Consider the following 15,482-nt stretch of genomic DNA (forward strand, 5'->3'; position numbering starts at 1 on the left):
CTAACCTGCAAACCTTTGGTCTGTGGGACGAAGCCGGGAGCACCTAGAGGAAACCCAATACAAGCATGGGGAGAATGTGCAAATTCCACACACAGATAATCATCCATGGCTGGAATAGAACCCAGGTCCCTGGCACTGAGGCAGCAGTGCTAACAATTGAGCCACCATGCCACCCTAACTCTTGGCAAGTTAGTATAACTCAAACACACTTGAGTCACAGCATACCAGTGGTGACGTGGACGCTTAGGGAACAGAATGAAGTGCTTGTTGGTCTTGAGTTCCTTGAATGTTGCAACTGTACCTATCTGCGCCTATGTAGAGGTTTATCCTGTTCCAGTTGTATTGAGTGTTAATAGAGATTTTCTGTCCAATCCATTCTCAATAGCCATGGCATTCCACTTGTTCAGTAGGTGATAAATGGTCTTCCCTCAGGCTTCTAATGATTCCAGTTCAGCAAACTCTTACTCACAAGGGCAATTGCTACCTTGATGTCAACAACACTCATTTACTTGGATTTCAGTTTATGTCTACATTTGAAACAAAGTTGTGATGGAGTCTGGAGCCAAATAGTCCTTGCAGAACCAAAACTGAGCATCAGTCATGAGTGTGGTACGATGTTGATGACACCTTCCAGCACTTTGCTGATGCTGAGACTAGGATGGTAGGGCAGTATTGTATTGTTCTTGTCACGGCTCTCAGCCTTGAGTAGCAAGCACTTAGGCAGGCAAATGGCATACTGCCCTTCATCGGAAGAGGATTTGTATTCAGCAGTAGGGAAGTCTTATTGCAGTTATGCAGGGCCTTGGTAAGGCTACACCTAGAATATTGTATGCATTTTTGATCTCCCTACTTAAGAAATGTTATATATGTCACAGATGGAGTGCAATAGAGGTTCACTATGCCGATACTAGGCATGGCAGAAGAGAGATTGATTTGATTGGGTCTGTATTCACTAGAGTTTAAGAGGATGAGAGGGGACCTGATTGAAACATATACAATTCTAACAGGGCTGGACATCTTAGAAAGAGGCAGAATGTTTTCCCTTGTTGGGGAGTCTGGAACCAGGGATACAATCTCAGAATATGAGATCGATCACTTTGAACTGAGGTGAGGAAACATTTCTTCTCTCAAAGTGAACCTGTGGAATTCTGTATTACAAAGGGCTTTGGAGGCCAAATCACTGAATATCTTCAAGAAGCAGGTAGATCAACTTTAGATAAGGCATCAAGGCTCAAAGGGCTAAATCCTGCTTCTAGTTTCTATGCGTCCATATCAAGTACAATCAGACATTATTTAATGTCATAGCAGTGAGAATCAAATTGATTAAAGACTGGCAACAAGTGATGGTGGGGCTTCAGGGGGGGAAGGCCAGGAGGCCTTCTCAGTACTTCTGCATGGCTGAAGATGGCATATGCTAGGCTCCTTCCTTGTTGAGGATGGGCTTTTCATATGTTTATTGGCTGCTTAATTGCCCATTCAGGACTTCATTAGCTCTCTCTATATCATACTGCTTTTGGTGTTTAACGTGTATCCAATTTTATGGGTGAGCACCACAAAGTTAGCCAACAGCAACAAAACACACCCAAGTTTCAAATTGTGCAATCTGAACACATAGTGACATCCTCTCATCAATGACTGTCTAAAAACTCTTTGGCATGATAATAGAAATACAGATCACTTACTTTTAACTCAGCTTTTTGTCAGCTATTTTCATTTGGGATAGTCTCAAATTTTTGTTTACCTACACTCCTGTGAAGCTCCTTGTTAAATTAGAGGGGCCAGATAAATGCCAGTCACTGTTATTTGTATAAATGTAAAGCTGTATTGGAGTTTCATTTCCCTTCAAGGTAAATGCAAAATGTATTAGAATCATTAGGCAAACATCCTCTCACATATGCCCAAAAAAACAACTACTTTACTGTGAGGTAAATGCAGGAAGCAGAAGCTCAGGCTATACCTCCAGGAAAATTGGAAAAAGCCATTGCATGAAACACAAGGCAACTCTTAGATGCTTATGCAATAGGCTTAATTGGCAGGCTGAGGGTAAACAGTTTGCCACCCACTCAGCAAGCGCCATGGCTGTGAGATGGAAATTGATTGAACAGGAAATAGTATCTCTATTATAATTTCTGTATCTGGGTATAATAAGTGGTTCCTGTCTTTTAATGTTTTAACTAACAGAAAATAATGAGCAGAAATTCTTCAGAAGGAGAAATACGAAGATTCATACTGTGCCGGTGAGGTTAATGTTAAAATCAATTGTTTCATAACAGAGCCATAAATATTGACATCTAGAATATGCTTGTTGAGGAATAATCCTGGTACCCTGCAGTGTGACACAGGTCTTCATGTAGGTAATCTGCAAAATGCAGGGCCTTTATCAGTGTTGTGCAATTGAAACATATGCCTCAAGCAAGATTTCAAACTTTATTGTATTCCATTTACCATAATTAGTAAAACAATACTGTCTCAAAACTGTGAAAAAAACAAGATTAATATTGACAGCTCATTGTAACTGTAGGATTTGTAAATTAGGTTTTGCAAGCATGTTAATGACTTCAAGACTGTTGATCTGACTTTAATTAAGAAACAATCCTGAGCTGCATTTGATTGATGTGTTTAATATTTACTGAATATTGTTTACATGGGAGTTAGAATAATAATAACTGCAGGATTGTAATTTTTAAAAAAATAAAAATTATGTTTCTCCAGTTGGCTGCAATATATGTCTCATTGCACAACAAACCTATTTTATGGATTTAATTACTTCAAGTTTTTGGCGTTTTGTAGTCCGTAACTTCATGTTTCTCATCAGGGCTATCTAAATTCATGCTCCGAACTAAGAATATTATATGACTTTGCTTATGAAACCTGAACTATAATGTGAGCCACATTGCACATTCATGCAAAATGAATCACTTTGAGTCCAAACTGGGCTCAGTCCTTACAAAAAACTTTAGGGTTCATTTGAAACATTTGATTCCAATGGAGCAGTAATTTAAATATGAAAGGTTACAGAACAATTCTGTCATAGCTTTTAGGATCACATTTGTTTTAGTATGAAATTTCCAAGAAATTCAGCATTCACTAAGAAGTGTGGGTTTCTGATGTAAAAGAAAACTAAAATAATCTGTTCAGAGTAGTTTCTACAACAGGTCTTGAGTGCAAGTGTGATCTCAATGAGCTAGCTGCAATTCCTCATTCAATTCTCCTAATATTTTCCTGTTCCATAAGTAGATAACTAGTACCTCTAGAATAAATATTATATCCCTGAAAAGTCTACCATTTTATGAAATGCAAAGGAATCAGACTATGGTGGGTACAAAAATATTCATTTAACGTAAAACATTTTCCCTCAGTTTATTGCCTCCTCTCCTAAAGGGAATAGCGTATTGGAATGAGGTTTCAAGCACCCATTAACATTTTATCGAAGTGTCGTTTTTATTGATGCAGTAAGCATTGACAGTGATTCTAAAAATGGCACTATTATTAGACTTGAAGTTGTCCTTTTCCAGTGTCTGTGTCCATGATCTTTACTGCAAGGATCATCAATAGGAATCAAAGACAGGAAACTTGCCTAAATTGCCCCCTTCCTTAATAAAAAAAACTGACCGAAATAACACTACTTAAGAATATACCTAATCCAAACAATCAAATTCAAGTAATAAAACACTTGATTTACCTCAAAATATTTGAGTTAAACAACCTGGAAGCTGATATAGTTTGGACCAATTCACAAACCTACCATTGGCATAAAAGGAGCATTTTGTGGTTGCAATATCTCATGCTAACCAACATGTTAATTAGTTTTCAGATCACATTATAGCAAATAGTACCCCAAAATATTAAGACAAAACCAAAAACTATGTGTAAAAATTACATTCTGTCTAAGCAATTTCATCTTATATTCAGACATAACATTAGTCATTCTATAAGCTAACACTGAATTGCAAATTGGTTAGAAATAAACAAATATCAGAATTCCTTGTCTAGGATGAACCTGATTCAAATCTAATATTTCTTGATAAATTAGTAATATATTAATAACAGTACAATAAAGTACGGTTGGGTGCTTCTCACCTTTGGAAGTGAAGCTCGAGAGCCAGAACTCTGTGTAGTCATTGTCAGCACTGTCGTGATACCCAGTGCAACTCTCGCTGGAGCTGCATCCATGTTAATCCAGAATGAAACCCAGGACAAAATGACAATCAGCAGACTTGGAATGTACATCTGGATTAAATAGTAACCCATCTGTCTTTCCAAAAGGAACTTCACTTCAATGCAGGTAAATTTCCCTGTTAAAAGAAAATTATTACAGGATCATTGAGATAGACTTGTTACACTCCTTTAAAGCTTTAGTATATTTGTAGCAGCATACTAAGCTGCCGTTACATCCCATCTTACTCATACTTCATGAATGTATTGTCAAGACAATTTAGACTGATTTGGTTTAGTGTGTTTTTTGTTAAAATACAAAACTCAAGTACAGATAGAAGAAAAGACAAATATTCTGTCATTAGAAGTAATATAATTGAAGATAAAAAAAGTAAATTCTTATAATCTCAGCTCATTTTCTTAGTTGCCTGAAGTTCAAAATGCTAATTGTTCATGACTCATCGCTGAGTATGAGTTAATGCTTGAGGCAAGATTACTTAGCTAGTTATCCTGACATAAACAGGAGACCAGCACTTGGTGCAATCCAAAACAACTACACAGCATTATTCTTCTACTCAGCACACAGGCTACAGTGCTTAATGAGAATGTTACTGCATGAGTAAGCCAAAAATTATGGGTCAGACTTTCAAAATGCTTTTGGGAATCTGTCATTTGTATGAATGATGCAGCACCTGAACTGCAATGCACTTAGAACAACATAGCGCAGAACAGGCCCTTCGGCCCTCAATGTCGTGCCAACCTGTGAACTATTCTCAGCTCATCCCCCTAGACTGTCCCAAAATCATCCATGTGTTTGTCTAAGCACTTGTGATGTTATTGATAAATTTACCTAGTCTGACTAGTCAAGAGGCAAACAAAATACCCAATTAGTGATGCCAAGCATCTCCAGGAGGTGGGAGTTTCCTGACTGGCACCATTGACAAAAGCAAGATAAGCCAATTTGAGATGTGTCAGCATTTTACAGAAAGGAGCTCCTCAGAGGACTGGAGAGCACATTGTGGTGAAAGAGGCCATACAAGTTGGATTACAGTAGAGAGCTGGAATTGCAAAGAACAAAGGTCACCCTTAAATAAATGGAAAGAAAATTTCTGAAAACCTTGCAACTAACCCAGCAGCAATGTAGTTTCATGCACCAGACGGTTGAGGTTCATCAAAGTAAAGATTCAATACTGCAACTGCAATTTTATAGGCCCCTTAACAAGCTCAATAATGCACTTCAAAAAATGGTAACTGGCAGTGACCAGATTGCTTGAAAATTTAAATCCCTCCCAGAGACGTTGGGGTTCTGAGATCTCTGGGACTGTAATTTTTAATCATCGCTTTTGTGGTACAGAACTTGAGCTGAAAACAGATGTCGTTGAAACTTGTTTTTCCTTTTACCCATATGAGGGCCATATTTCAAAGGGAACAACAGTTCTTACTATATGAGGAAAGGTTCCTGATTAGGTGAGATATCAATTCCCATTGGTCAATGTGTTTCTATGGGGATTGCACTAAGGAATTATCGGCCTCTTTCCCCTACAAGTTTTTGTTTTATACATAAAAATAAGCATCAAACTTGGAATGTTCCTTTTTCCTACAGCTCCTAAGTGCATAAAGTCATTCTGAGATCAATATTTAGCTTATTGTAAATTAATATTAAAATCTTTGTACACATTTGGTTTTATTCAGCAAGTATGGTCTAATCATAGAACCACATCTAATGTTGGGCATTACGTACTGAGTTTTGCAAGAGTAGGTTGGTTAAGTATGATCAATACTTTGACTGTTGTGAACAGTTCATGGGATGTGCAGTTAGAGTCAGAGAGCCATAGAAACAGACCCTTCGGTCCAACTCATTCATGACCAGGTTTCCTAAACTAATCTAGTCTCATTTACCAGCACTTGGCTCATATTCCACGAAACCCTTTCTACTCATGTACCCATCAGATGCCTTTTAAATACTAAAATTGTACCAGCCTCCATCATTTTCTCTAGTATCTCATTCCATACATGCGCCAATCTCTGCATTAAAAATTTGCCTGTTGGATCCCTTTTAAATCTTTCCCTACTCACTTTAAATGTATGCCCTCTAGTTTTTGATTCCCCCATCTCAGGGAAAAGACCTTGTCTATTTACCCTGTCCATGCTTCTCATGATTTTTTAAAACCTCTATAAGATCACTCTCAGCCTCTGACACTCCAGGGGAAATAGCCCCAGTCTATTCAGCATCTCCCTGTAGTTCAAACATTCCAACTCCAGTAACATCCTTATAAATCTTTTCTGAACTCTTTCAAGTTTCACAACATCCTTCCTATACCAGGGACATTAGAACTGAATGCAGTATCTCAATAGGGGCCTAACCAATGTTCTGTACAGCCGTAACATGACCTCCCAACTCCTGTACTCAATGCACTGACCAATAAAGGAAAGCATAGCAAATGTCTTCTTCACTAACCTAACTACCTGTGACTTCACTTTCAAGGAACTATGAACCTGCACTCCAAGGTCTCTGTTCAGCAACACTCCCCAGGGCCTTACCATTGAGTTTGATAAGCTGTGTTTGTAATTGTGACAAATAGTCTTCAAAATTGGCATCCTATTATCACTGAAATTCATTCACTGCATACTATTTGTGTCATTAGACAGAATATATTTTTTGGTCTGATGGCAGCATTCTGCTGGTTCAGAATACCATTCACGTTGCTACTGCACAGTGACTGCGAGAAATGGCTGGCTTCACCTTCTGCTCATTTTTGTATAGGCAACTTTCCCTTTTAGTTAATCTCCTTCACAATTTTGCACAATATAGAGTGAGGAATAATCTTATCAAAGTAACTAATATCCCACAGTATAAAATCGGCACAGTTTTGTGGTAAGATATGTTTTGCTAGGTTTATTAAAGTGACCATCATATTCACCATGATTATTTACAATTAATTATTTGCCATACACCCAGGTTGACTATCAAGTGCTGTATTAATATTGTTATCCTGTAGGTTGTGGTGCAACTCCCTCAAACCTAAGGGATTCAACATTTGGAAAACAATGATATTTTTCCAGCTATGTCCTGAACTTTTATAATATTTAGTAGGTTATGGAGCCTTCCTGTCAGTGAGTGTGGATCAGGAATTTGGCTGTGCATCTGATCAGTGTTTAAGGAAACCTCTGATTCTGGTCAGCAGTGAACTCACTAACCTCAAACAAATACTGGCACCATACTACCATTCACCTGCTCCTGACAAGCTGTGCCACCAACATTAGCCATACCATATAGGGTGGCATGGTGGCTCAGTGCTGCTGCCTCACAGCTTCAGGGAACCAGGTTCAATCCCAACCGCAGGCGACTGTCCGTGTGAAGTTTGCACACTGTCTCTGTGTCTGTGTGGGTTTCCTCCCACAATCCAAAGGATGTGCAGGTTAGGTGAATTGGCTGTGCTAAACTGACCATAGTGTTCAGGGATGTGCTGTTAGTTAGGGTTAAATGTAGAGTAATGGAGTAAGAGAATGGGTCTGGGTGGGTGCTCTTCAGAGGGTTTGAACATTTGGACTGAATGGCCTGTTTCTACTCTGTAGAGATTCTAAGATACATACAAAATGGGAAAAATACCAATATATTGAACTGGCATGTCGAGGTTGGATTTTTAAGCTAGTTTTGTCCTTTTTTAAAAGGAATAAACATATGACTGTATTTTTCTCTCTGCATTAATTTTGTTTGCTGAAACGATATACATGTCACAGAGGGGATCTGATTGTGAGGAAAATCAGCATCAAGTGGCATTCTCTGTTGGGTTCCTTGAACAGGCAATGAGTGTCTTTGAATGAGGAAACTTATCAGCCACATCCTGACAACCCACAAGGTAATATGACAAGAGTTTATTTGCTGTGTTTCTGATCAAATAAACCTGTTCCCTGCTCATTGCTGCATTAACACCAGTGATAGCAGGATTCTGCCCTAAGGAGGGTATTAATTTCCTACTTCATTTGGTTGTGGAAGGAGGGATGGGAGAGAGTCAGGAAGGCCTTTCCATCCCGGATGGAGCTGGGAAGGTTGCAGATTCCCCATACAGTATCATTGTACCCGATTAAATACCTTGCCACCAAACTAACCACACAAGCAGCACACAAAAGTCTACCCAATGCGATGTCCACTTTTCCTAGGATTTGGATGTCACTGGCTAGGCTAACATCAATTTCCATCCTCAATTTCCGAAGAGAAGCTATTGATGAACCATCCACTTGAACTGCTTCAGTCCTTGGTGATATTTTGACACTGTGTTCAATTATGAGTTACAATTCATACTGGACTCAAACTGCTTTTCTCTCCATAGATATTGCCAGGCATGTTGAGTTTCTTCAGCACTTTGTTTTTGTTTCCAATTTCTAGAATATGCATTATTTTGCCTTCGTTTTTGAACATAAGAGACCAGTACTAACACCAATATATTTATATAGTTATTATTAACCCTGAGGCTTCAGTTACCATGTCATTCTAAGAGCCCATTCTAACCTACTTCCTTCACAGAGGAAGGTAGAGTAATTTTTCCAAGTCAATTCCTCTGATGATGTTGAATAGAGGAGAGATGCAGTGAACTAATGTCACAGTATCAGTTCTGTCAGAGTCAATGAGCTACAACACACACAGAGGAGTTCTGGGATAGCACTGAGCATTCTGCTCAGGCCTGGTTGAGCTTTGCTCTTCCGGCAATTTAGAAGATGCTTGTTTACCTGATGTAATCAGATGTGCTTAAAGCAATGAAAAAGGGATTTAAGTTGCACCTGAGTAAACAGCTAGGGAGTTTCATACTGCCAGCATACTATACTCAAAGTACCACTGTCACATAGCAACTGCTTCAAACACATGTAATGAAGAGTTCCTAAAACATCTACTACAGGGCTTCAGTGTAGGTAAACACCCTATGTTTCCTCATAGCAACGTAACCAGGTAAAACCTCATGCTGAATAACCAAAGGAACAATGCATTTAGTTGACTATAATCTTATTAAAAGAGGTGGATGTTGCATTTTGTCTCATGATCAGTGTCTCAGTAAACCTTAAAGAGGAACAGTATGTTAGTATACCCTTAAGAGATATGTACATGATTGCATAATTGTATCATAGCATGTGACCTGATGGTATAAGGTCTCCGGCTCCATCTTATTTGTGACCATTTGAAGCATTCTTCTCAATTGGAGTCTAATTGCTTGTCTTTAGCCTGTGAATCCAATGTTTCTACATAATAACCAGCTGCCATCAACAATTTTGTTGGGTTTTTTTTAATGCACAGTTTTATGTTATGAGGGATAGCATAAGCGTTAGGTAAAATATCCTGCTGGAGGCAACATTCATAGTTGTGCATTTTTAAGAAGCTTTGTAAAGGGCAAGTGAAATAACTGCACGGAGGCTGGTATCCCGTCACCAAGTCACCCTTTATTGAAGTGTGCACAGTATATTGGCTTTGGCCAGCTAGCTCACAGTCAGTCCTTGAAGTGAGCAGTCTCTGAACCCCCCTGTTTAATTATGTCAGCCAAGGCTCCCTGATTGGCTCAGGTTAACAACCCCAATCAGGTTTTTGGGGTGCTGTTTCAGGGATAGGCAGGATCATAGCCTTGAAGGGGTTTGAATCCAAGGTTGGGAATTTCCAAATTGAGGTGCTGGTGGATCAGAAGTCAGAGAAGACAAGGATGAAGAATGACCACAAAGACTTGCTGTTCATTGAATCTCGAGAAACCTGGAAATATTCCCAGCTTCCCATGCCCATATTGGGAGAAAGTGCCAACAAAGATGGGGTCTTCTTGGTCTGGGGTGGGAGGTGTAATGCTCACTGTAATTCAAACAGCCATATTTGGGGACAGCCACAGGAGCTGCCGTTTGCCAAGGCAAGCTGTTTACTATGTCACCTCAGTGATGTGGGACTTCATTCCATTCCAATTTAAGACCTAAGGCCCAATAGTCCTCACTCTCATATTTGGTCAACCCCAGATTTTCCCAATGTCATCTTACGACCTCCATGGTCCATCCACTCCACCATTGTCCCTCACAATGTCCCTCTGATACATCCATTCCCAATTATTCATCATACGTAAAAATTAGCAATCTAGACAAAGGAACTGAGGGCAGTGCTGTTAAGTTTGTAGGTGACATAAATATAGGTGCAGGGACATGTCGTGCTGCAGAAGCAGGAGGGCTGCAGAAAGATTTGGACGGGCTAGGAGATAGGACAAAGGAGTGGCAGATGTAATACAATGTGAGAAATTTTGCATTCGGTAGCAAGAATCGAGATAGAGACCATTTTCTAAACAGAGAAAGACTTCAGAAATCTGAAAAACAAAGGGATTAGCAGTCCTAGCTCAGAACCTTCTTAACGTTAACAGGCAGGTTCATTTGGCAATTAAAGCAGCAAATGCAATGTTGACATTCATTTCAAGAGGGCTAGAATTCAAGAGCAGAGATCTACTGCTGAGGCTGTATAAGTCTTTGGTCAGACTCCACATGGAATATTGTGAGCAGTTTTGGGCTACTGAATGAAGATTGCGCTAGCGTTGGAGAGGGTCAAAAACAGGTTCAAAGGATGATCCTTGGGAAGAAGGGCTTGACTAATGAGGGACAGCTCAGCACTCTAATTATATACTCAGTGGAGTTTAGAAGGATGAGGAAGGTCTCATTAATACTTACAACATACTAAGAGACCTAGATAGATTGGATGTGGAGAAGGTACTTCCACTAGAAGGAGAGACAAGGACCTGGGGCATTCCCTCACAGTGAAGGGATGACCCTTTAGAATAGAGATAAGGGACAATTTCTTCAGCCAGATGGTGATTAATCTGTGGAACTCATTGTCACAGAAGACTGTGGAGGCCAATTCATTGAGTGTATTCAAGTGAGAGGTAGTTAGGCTCTTCATTAGTAATGGGCTCAAGGGTTAGGGGGAGAAGGCAAGAGCATGGGGTTGAGAAACATATCTGTTGTGATTGAATGGCAGAACAGACTTGATTGGCCGAATGGCCTAATTTTGCTTCTGTATCTCATGGTGTTACAGAGAATCAATGAATCCTACAGTGACTAAAGGATATGAGTTTGTTTTTTAAAAAAATGCTTCAAGGGTGGTAGTAGATTGTTAAAGTAAAATGGCAGCTCAAGAACTTAACCACCTCAAGTAGATTTTTTGTCATGGGCAAGTGATTTTCTTTTAGCACATTTTAGCTTAGTTTTTTATTTAAGAACATAGGACGGCATGGTGGCTCAGGTGGTTAACCACTGCTGCCTCACAGCTCCAGCGGCCCGGGTTCAATTGGGTGACTGTCTGTGTGGAGTTTGCACATTCTCCCCATGTCTGTTTGGGTTTCCTCCAGGTGTTCCAGTTTCCTTGTACAGTTCAAAGATGTGCAGGTCAGGTGAATTGGTCATGCTAAAAAAATGTCCATAGTGTGCAGGTTAGGTGCATTAGTCAGGGGGAACGTAGAGGAGTGGGTTTGGGTGGGTTGCTCTTCGGAGAGTTGGAGTGGAATTGTTGGGCCAAATGGCCTGTTTCCACACTGTAAGGATTCTATGACATTAGGAATGCTAAAGAAGGATCGCTATTTTCAAAATATTTCAGGAAAATATAAACTGACCTTCAATGATAGATTCAAGATTCAAAAACAAGGAGAGATAAATCAAGTTTTGGCTCTGGAAGGTTCACAGCCATTTCAGATTAAATGAGTTTAACACTGAGGTGGTAACCATGTGAAATGGATAACCCAGGAACACAATAAACACTGAACATGAAGAAGGATTTAAGGGAGATGCAGATTGGTATTTGCCAGTGATTGTACACTATTAAGTTTTTAGACCAGTCAGATGGATTGCAGAGTATTTATTTTACATTCCTGTGCTCCTACCAGAGCAAGTACTACTCAAGGCTGAGGTATGAGGGCTCCACTGGTTACAATTTCCAAAGGACAGAAATATATGCGATACAAACACTTTGTAGAATGTAGAGATACTAAAGAGAAAAAAGGAAAGAATTTGTACTCGTATACCACTTTTCATGACCTTGGGAGATTTCAAAGACCTTCACAGGCAAGTTAAATACTTTTAAAGTGTGTGTATTGTTGCAACAAGCACAGTAATTGACACACATTAAGGTCCCCAAAACAACAAAAAGGCAATCCATTATGATATCATCTGTTCTTGTGATGTTAGTTGAAGGATAGGTTGAGGCTAGGTCACTGGGGTGCAGGAGATGTGCTAATCACCATGTTGCAAACAAAGTGGCATCTTTTACCCCACAGCTCAGGCTAGCGTGACTGTTTCAGCATATGTAAATACAGAGCTTACTGCCATTATCATGGACTCAATGCAACGTTAGTTTTCCCTGAGACAGCAAGTATCATCAAAGACTACAACACATGAAAATTGGAGACCTTGTACAGCCTCCGAGAAGACAAACAAGTAACATACTATAATCAAGATCTGTGCTCCTCCTTACTGTACGTTGAAGGAACCAATCACTGCTCCCAACTTCCTCCCCATCACTGCTGCTCCTAATTCCTCAATCCCCCTATCATAGCTCCAATCCTGGCCTTGAACCTAATGATGGACTCCAGGACTCCCAATGCTAAATCATGAGGTGTCTCAGACCCTCCAATCCCTATATACCCTCCAAAAAACTTGCTGCCTTCAGCATTCACAATTCTTATGCTAGTTTTAAATCCATCAATATTATAATTCTATTTCTCATCTGAATGAAACACAGGGCATATTGAAATATAAGTTTGGGAGAAGATTTGTAGCTCGGGTGCTCGTTGTTGTGGTTCTGTTCGCCGAGCTGAGAATTTGTATTGCAGACGTTTCGTCCCCTGTCTAGGTGACATCCTCAGTGCTTGGGAGCCTACTGTGAAGCGCTTCTGTGATGTTTCCTCCAGCATTTATAGTGATTTATATCTGCCTCTTCCGGTTGTCAGTTCCAGCTGTCCACTGCAGTGGTCGGTATATTGGGTCCAGGTCGATGTGCTTATTGATTGAATCTGTGGATGAGTGCCATGCCTCTAGGAATTCCCTGGCTGTTCTGTGTTTGGCTTGTCCTATAATAGTAGTGTTGTCCCAGTCGAACTCATATTGCTTGTCATCTGAGTGTGTGGCTACTAAGGATAGTTGGTCGTGTTGATATTGAACAATATTGAAATATAGTTTATATTGAAACAAACTCACATGCTGATGCATTTTCAGTGTAAATCCTCATCACCACATTAAAAAAACAATAATAATTTAAGTTGTCAGTTTTTTCTGGAAGCTATCATTGTCTCTTCTGACCTTTTATTTAAAAAGGAAAATGTAGTTTGTAACCCACATTCCCCATTTGTAATATCAAGAAAACAAAGCTTCATATGAGCACAGCAGGAGAAATTCTCCACAAAATGACTGCTCCCTATCTCTACCCAGCAATTTAAAGCATGAATCACAGCAAAATAATGATTGAAAGCTACCAGTCAAGGTATTGCAGTTACTTTCATAACATTCAAGTGTGCATCATAGAATCCCTACAAGTACAAAAACAGGCCATTCAGCCGTTAAGTTTGTACCAACCTTCCGAAGAGCATCCCATCCAGACCCAAACCCCCCTACCCTATCCCCATAACCCTGCATAAACCATGACTGATCCACCTAACCAGCACATCTTTGGACAATGGGAGGAAACCAGAGCACCCAATGGAGACCCACACAGACACAGGGACAGCATGCAAACTCCAAACGGACAGTCACCCAAATCAAATCTGGGTCCTTGGACCTAAGAGGCAGCAGTTATAACCACTAATTTAGAACAGTATTAGAATTTAGTATAATATTTAGATTCAAACAGTTCCCCACTATTATTATGATAGATCTGACAATATATGGGGCAAGGAAAAATGAAGAATAATTAGGTTACCTGATGAACAAAAATGCAACCTGAAGAACAGAAACTATAAAGTGCACATCATTTTGAATGTTATGGTCAATGAACAGAATTCCTAACAGGCTTTTAAATGCTAGAAAATAAAAGGTGGTACATTTTCATAGCTTAATCAAGGCAGGTGCATTTTTGACTTGTCTACTATCAGCACTTTTCTGGCAATGCAAAGATGGAAAATATAAGTCCTGATTGTCTATCAATCCTCCCTAATATTTTCCTGATGTGTAATAGACCAGAGATTCACATCAGAGGTGAATAGTTCTACTCAGGAAATCCTAAAGTATAGATTTTACCCAAATACCACAAAACTACAAAACTTCAGCATTAGGATGTGTTTGAACTTTTCAGTATTCCATTTTCAGTGGTCAACTCAGCACCAGAGAGTGGATTAGTTGCTTGTTGTTCACCTCACCACCAGAAAACTGGATGGGTTTGAGATTTTTGCTGTTTTTAACTTTCCACCCAACCCAAGCCACCCAGCTTAAGATTACCTACTGGGCACCTTATTTGACTGAATAGAAATCTGATTTGTTTTCTGATGGCTAGTGAAGTAACACCATGTTGTGTATGTTCCTCAGTAGGGAGGAAAAATAAAATCACTGGAGTGGCAGCTCAACCTCAATGAATGAAGCTCATAAAAGGGTAAAAGCTTTCAAGAAAAAATGTCTGCTCTGAGACACAAACAGTGAATGCAGTTAACAAGAGGAGAATTGCATTGGGCCCAAACCCAACAGATCTATCAATTTATGTGTGACTCAAGCAAAGAACTGAAGCAAATTTGAACCCATTTGATGGTTGAGAATTCACTTGATCAATTGATAGAAGGAGTCAAGAAGGTGAAACATTTTGTCTTACACTCATCAAAACTAGGAGGCGAGAAGCAGAGTTGAAGAAAGGAACATCATTTTATGCAGCATGAGAAGAGTGTGTTGATTGGTTGAGCCATCATTGGCGTGGAGATGAGGCAATAACAATTAACTGTCAAACTTTCACCTGACCAATCAGAGTCTATCTGCCTGGTCGGAGAATTCTGATTGACAGTTAACTGTTCTGGATGCACCTCCATGCCATTGATGGCTCAACCAATTAGCATGCTTTTCTCTTGCAATATAAAAAAGTGTCGTTTTTCTCAAGTCTGTTTATTTATGTCTGGCTCAGATGATTCACTTAAAAAATGGTAGCAAATGCGTCTGAATCATTTGTATTTGAATACATTATTAGTTATTGTTTGAAACTTCTTAAAAAAAATCACTGAGATCAAAAATGGAAATGTTATGCATTGATACGGCTAGCTTTAATTGAAGGCACACTTACACAACACAAACACCATTCTTCTTGTATAATAATGACACTGAAGACTTGTACTCTACAACTAGCCAAACTGCTTACCAAC

At 39.5% G+C, this 15,482-nt stretch overlaps 1 protein-coding gene across 1 annotated transcript in view; it reads right to left on the minus strand.

Annotated features, from left to right (window-relative positions):
- The window catches only part of glra2 (glycine receptor, alpha 2), a 195,874-nt gene that overhangs the window by 73,887 nt on the left and 106,505 nt on the right, over nt 1–15,482 (minus strand). Inside the window, exon 7 of the mRNA XM_060832961.1 lies at nt 4,081–4,295. Within this exon, the coding sequence (XP_060688944.1) occupies nt 4,081–4,295 (215 nt within the window). The remainder of the gene's footprint in view (nt 1–4,080; nt 4,296–15,482) is intronic.

This window comes from Hemiscyllium ocellatum, chromosome 12, assembly GCF_020745735.1.
Source record: "Hemiscyllium ocellatum isolate sHemOce1 chromosome 12, sHemOce1.pat.X.cur, whole genome shotgun sequence".
Taxonomy (NCBI): domain Eukaryota; kingdom Metazoa; phylum Chordata; class Chondrichthyes; order Orectolobiformes; family Hemiscylliidae; genus Hemiscyllium; species Hemiscyllium ocellatum.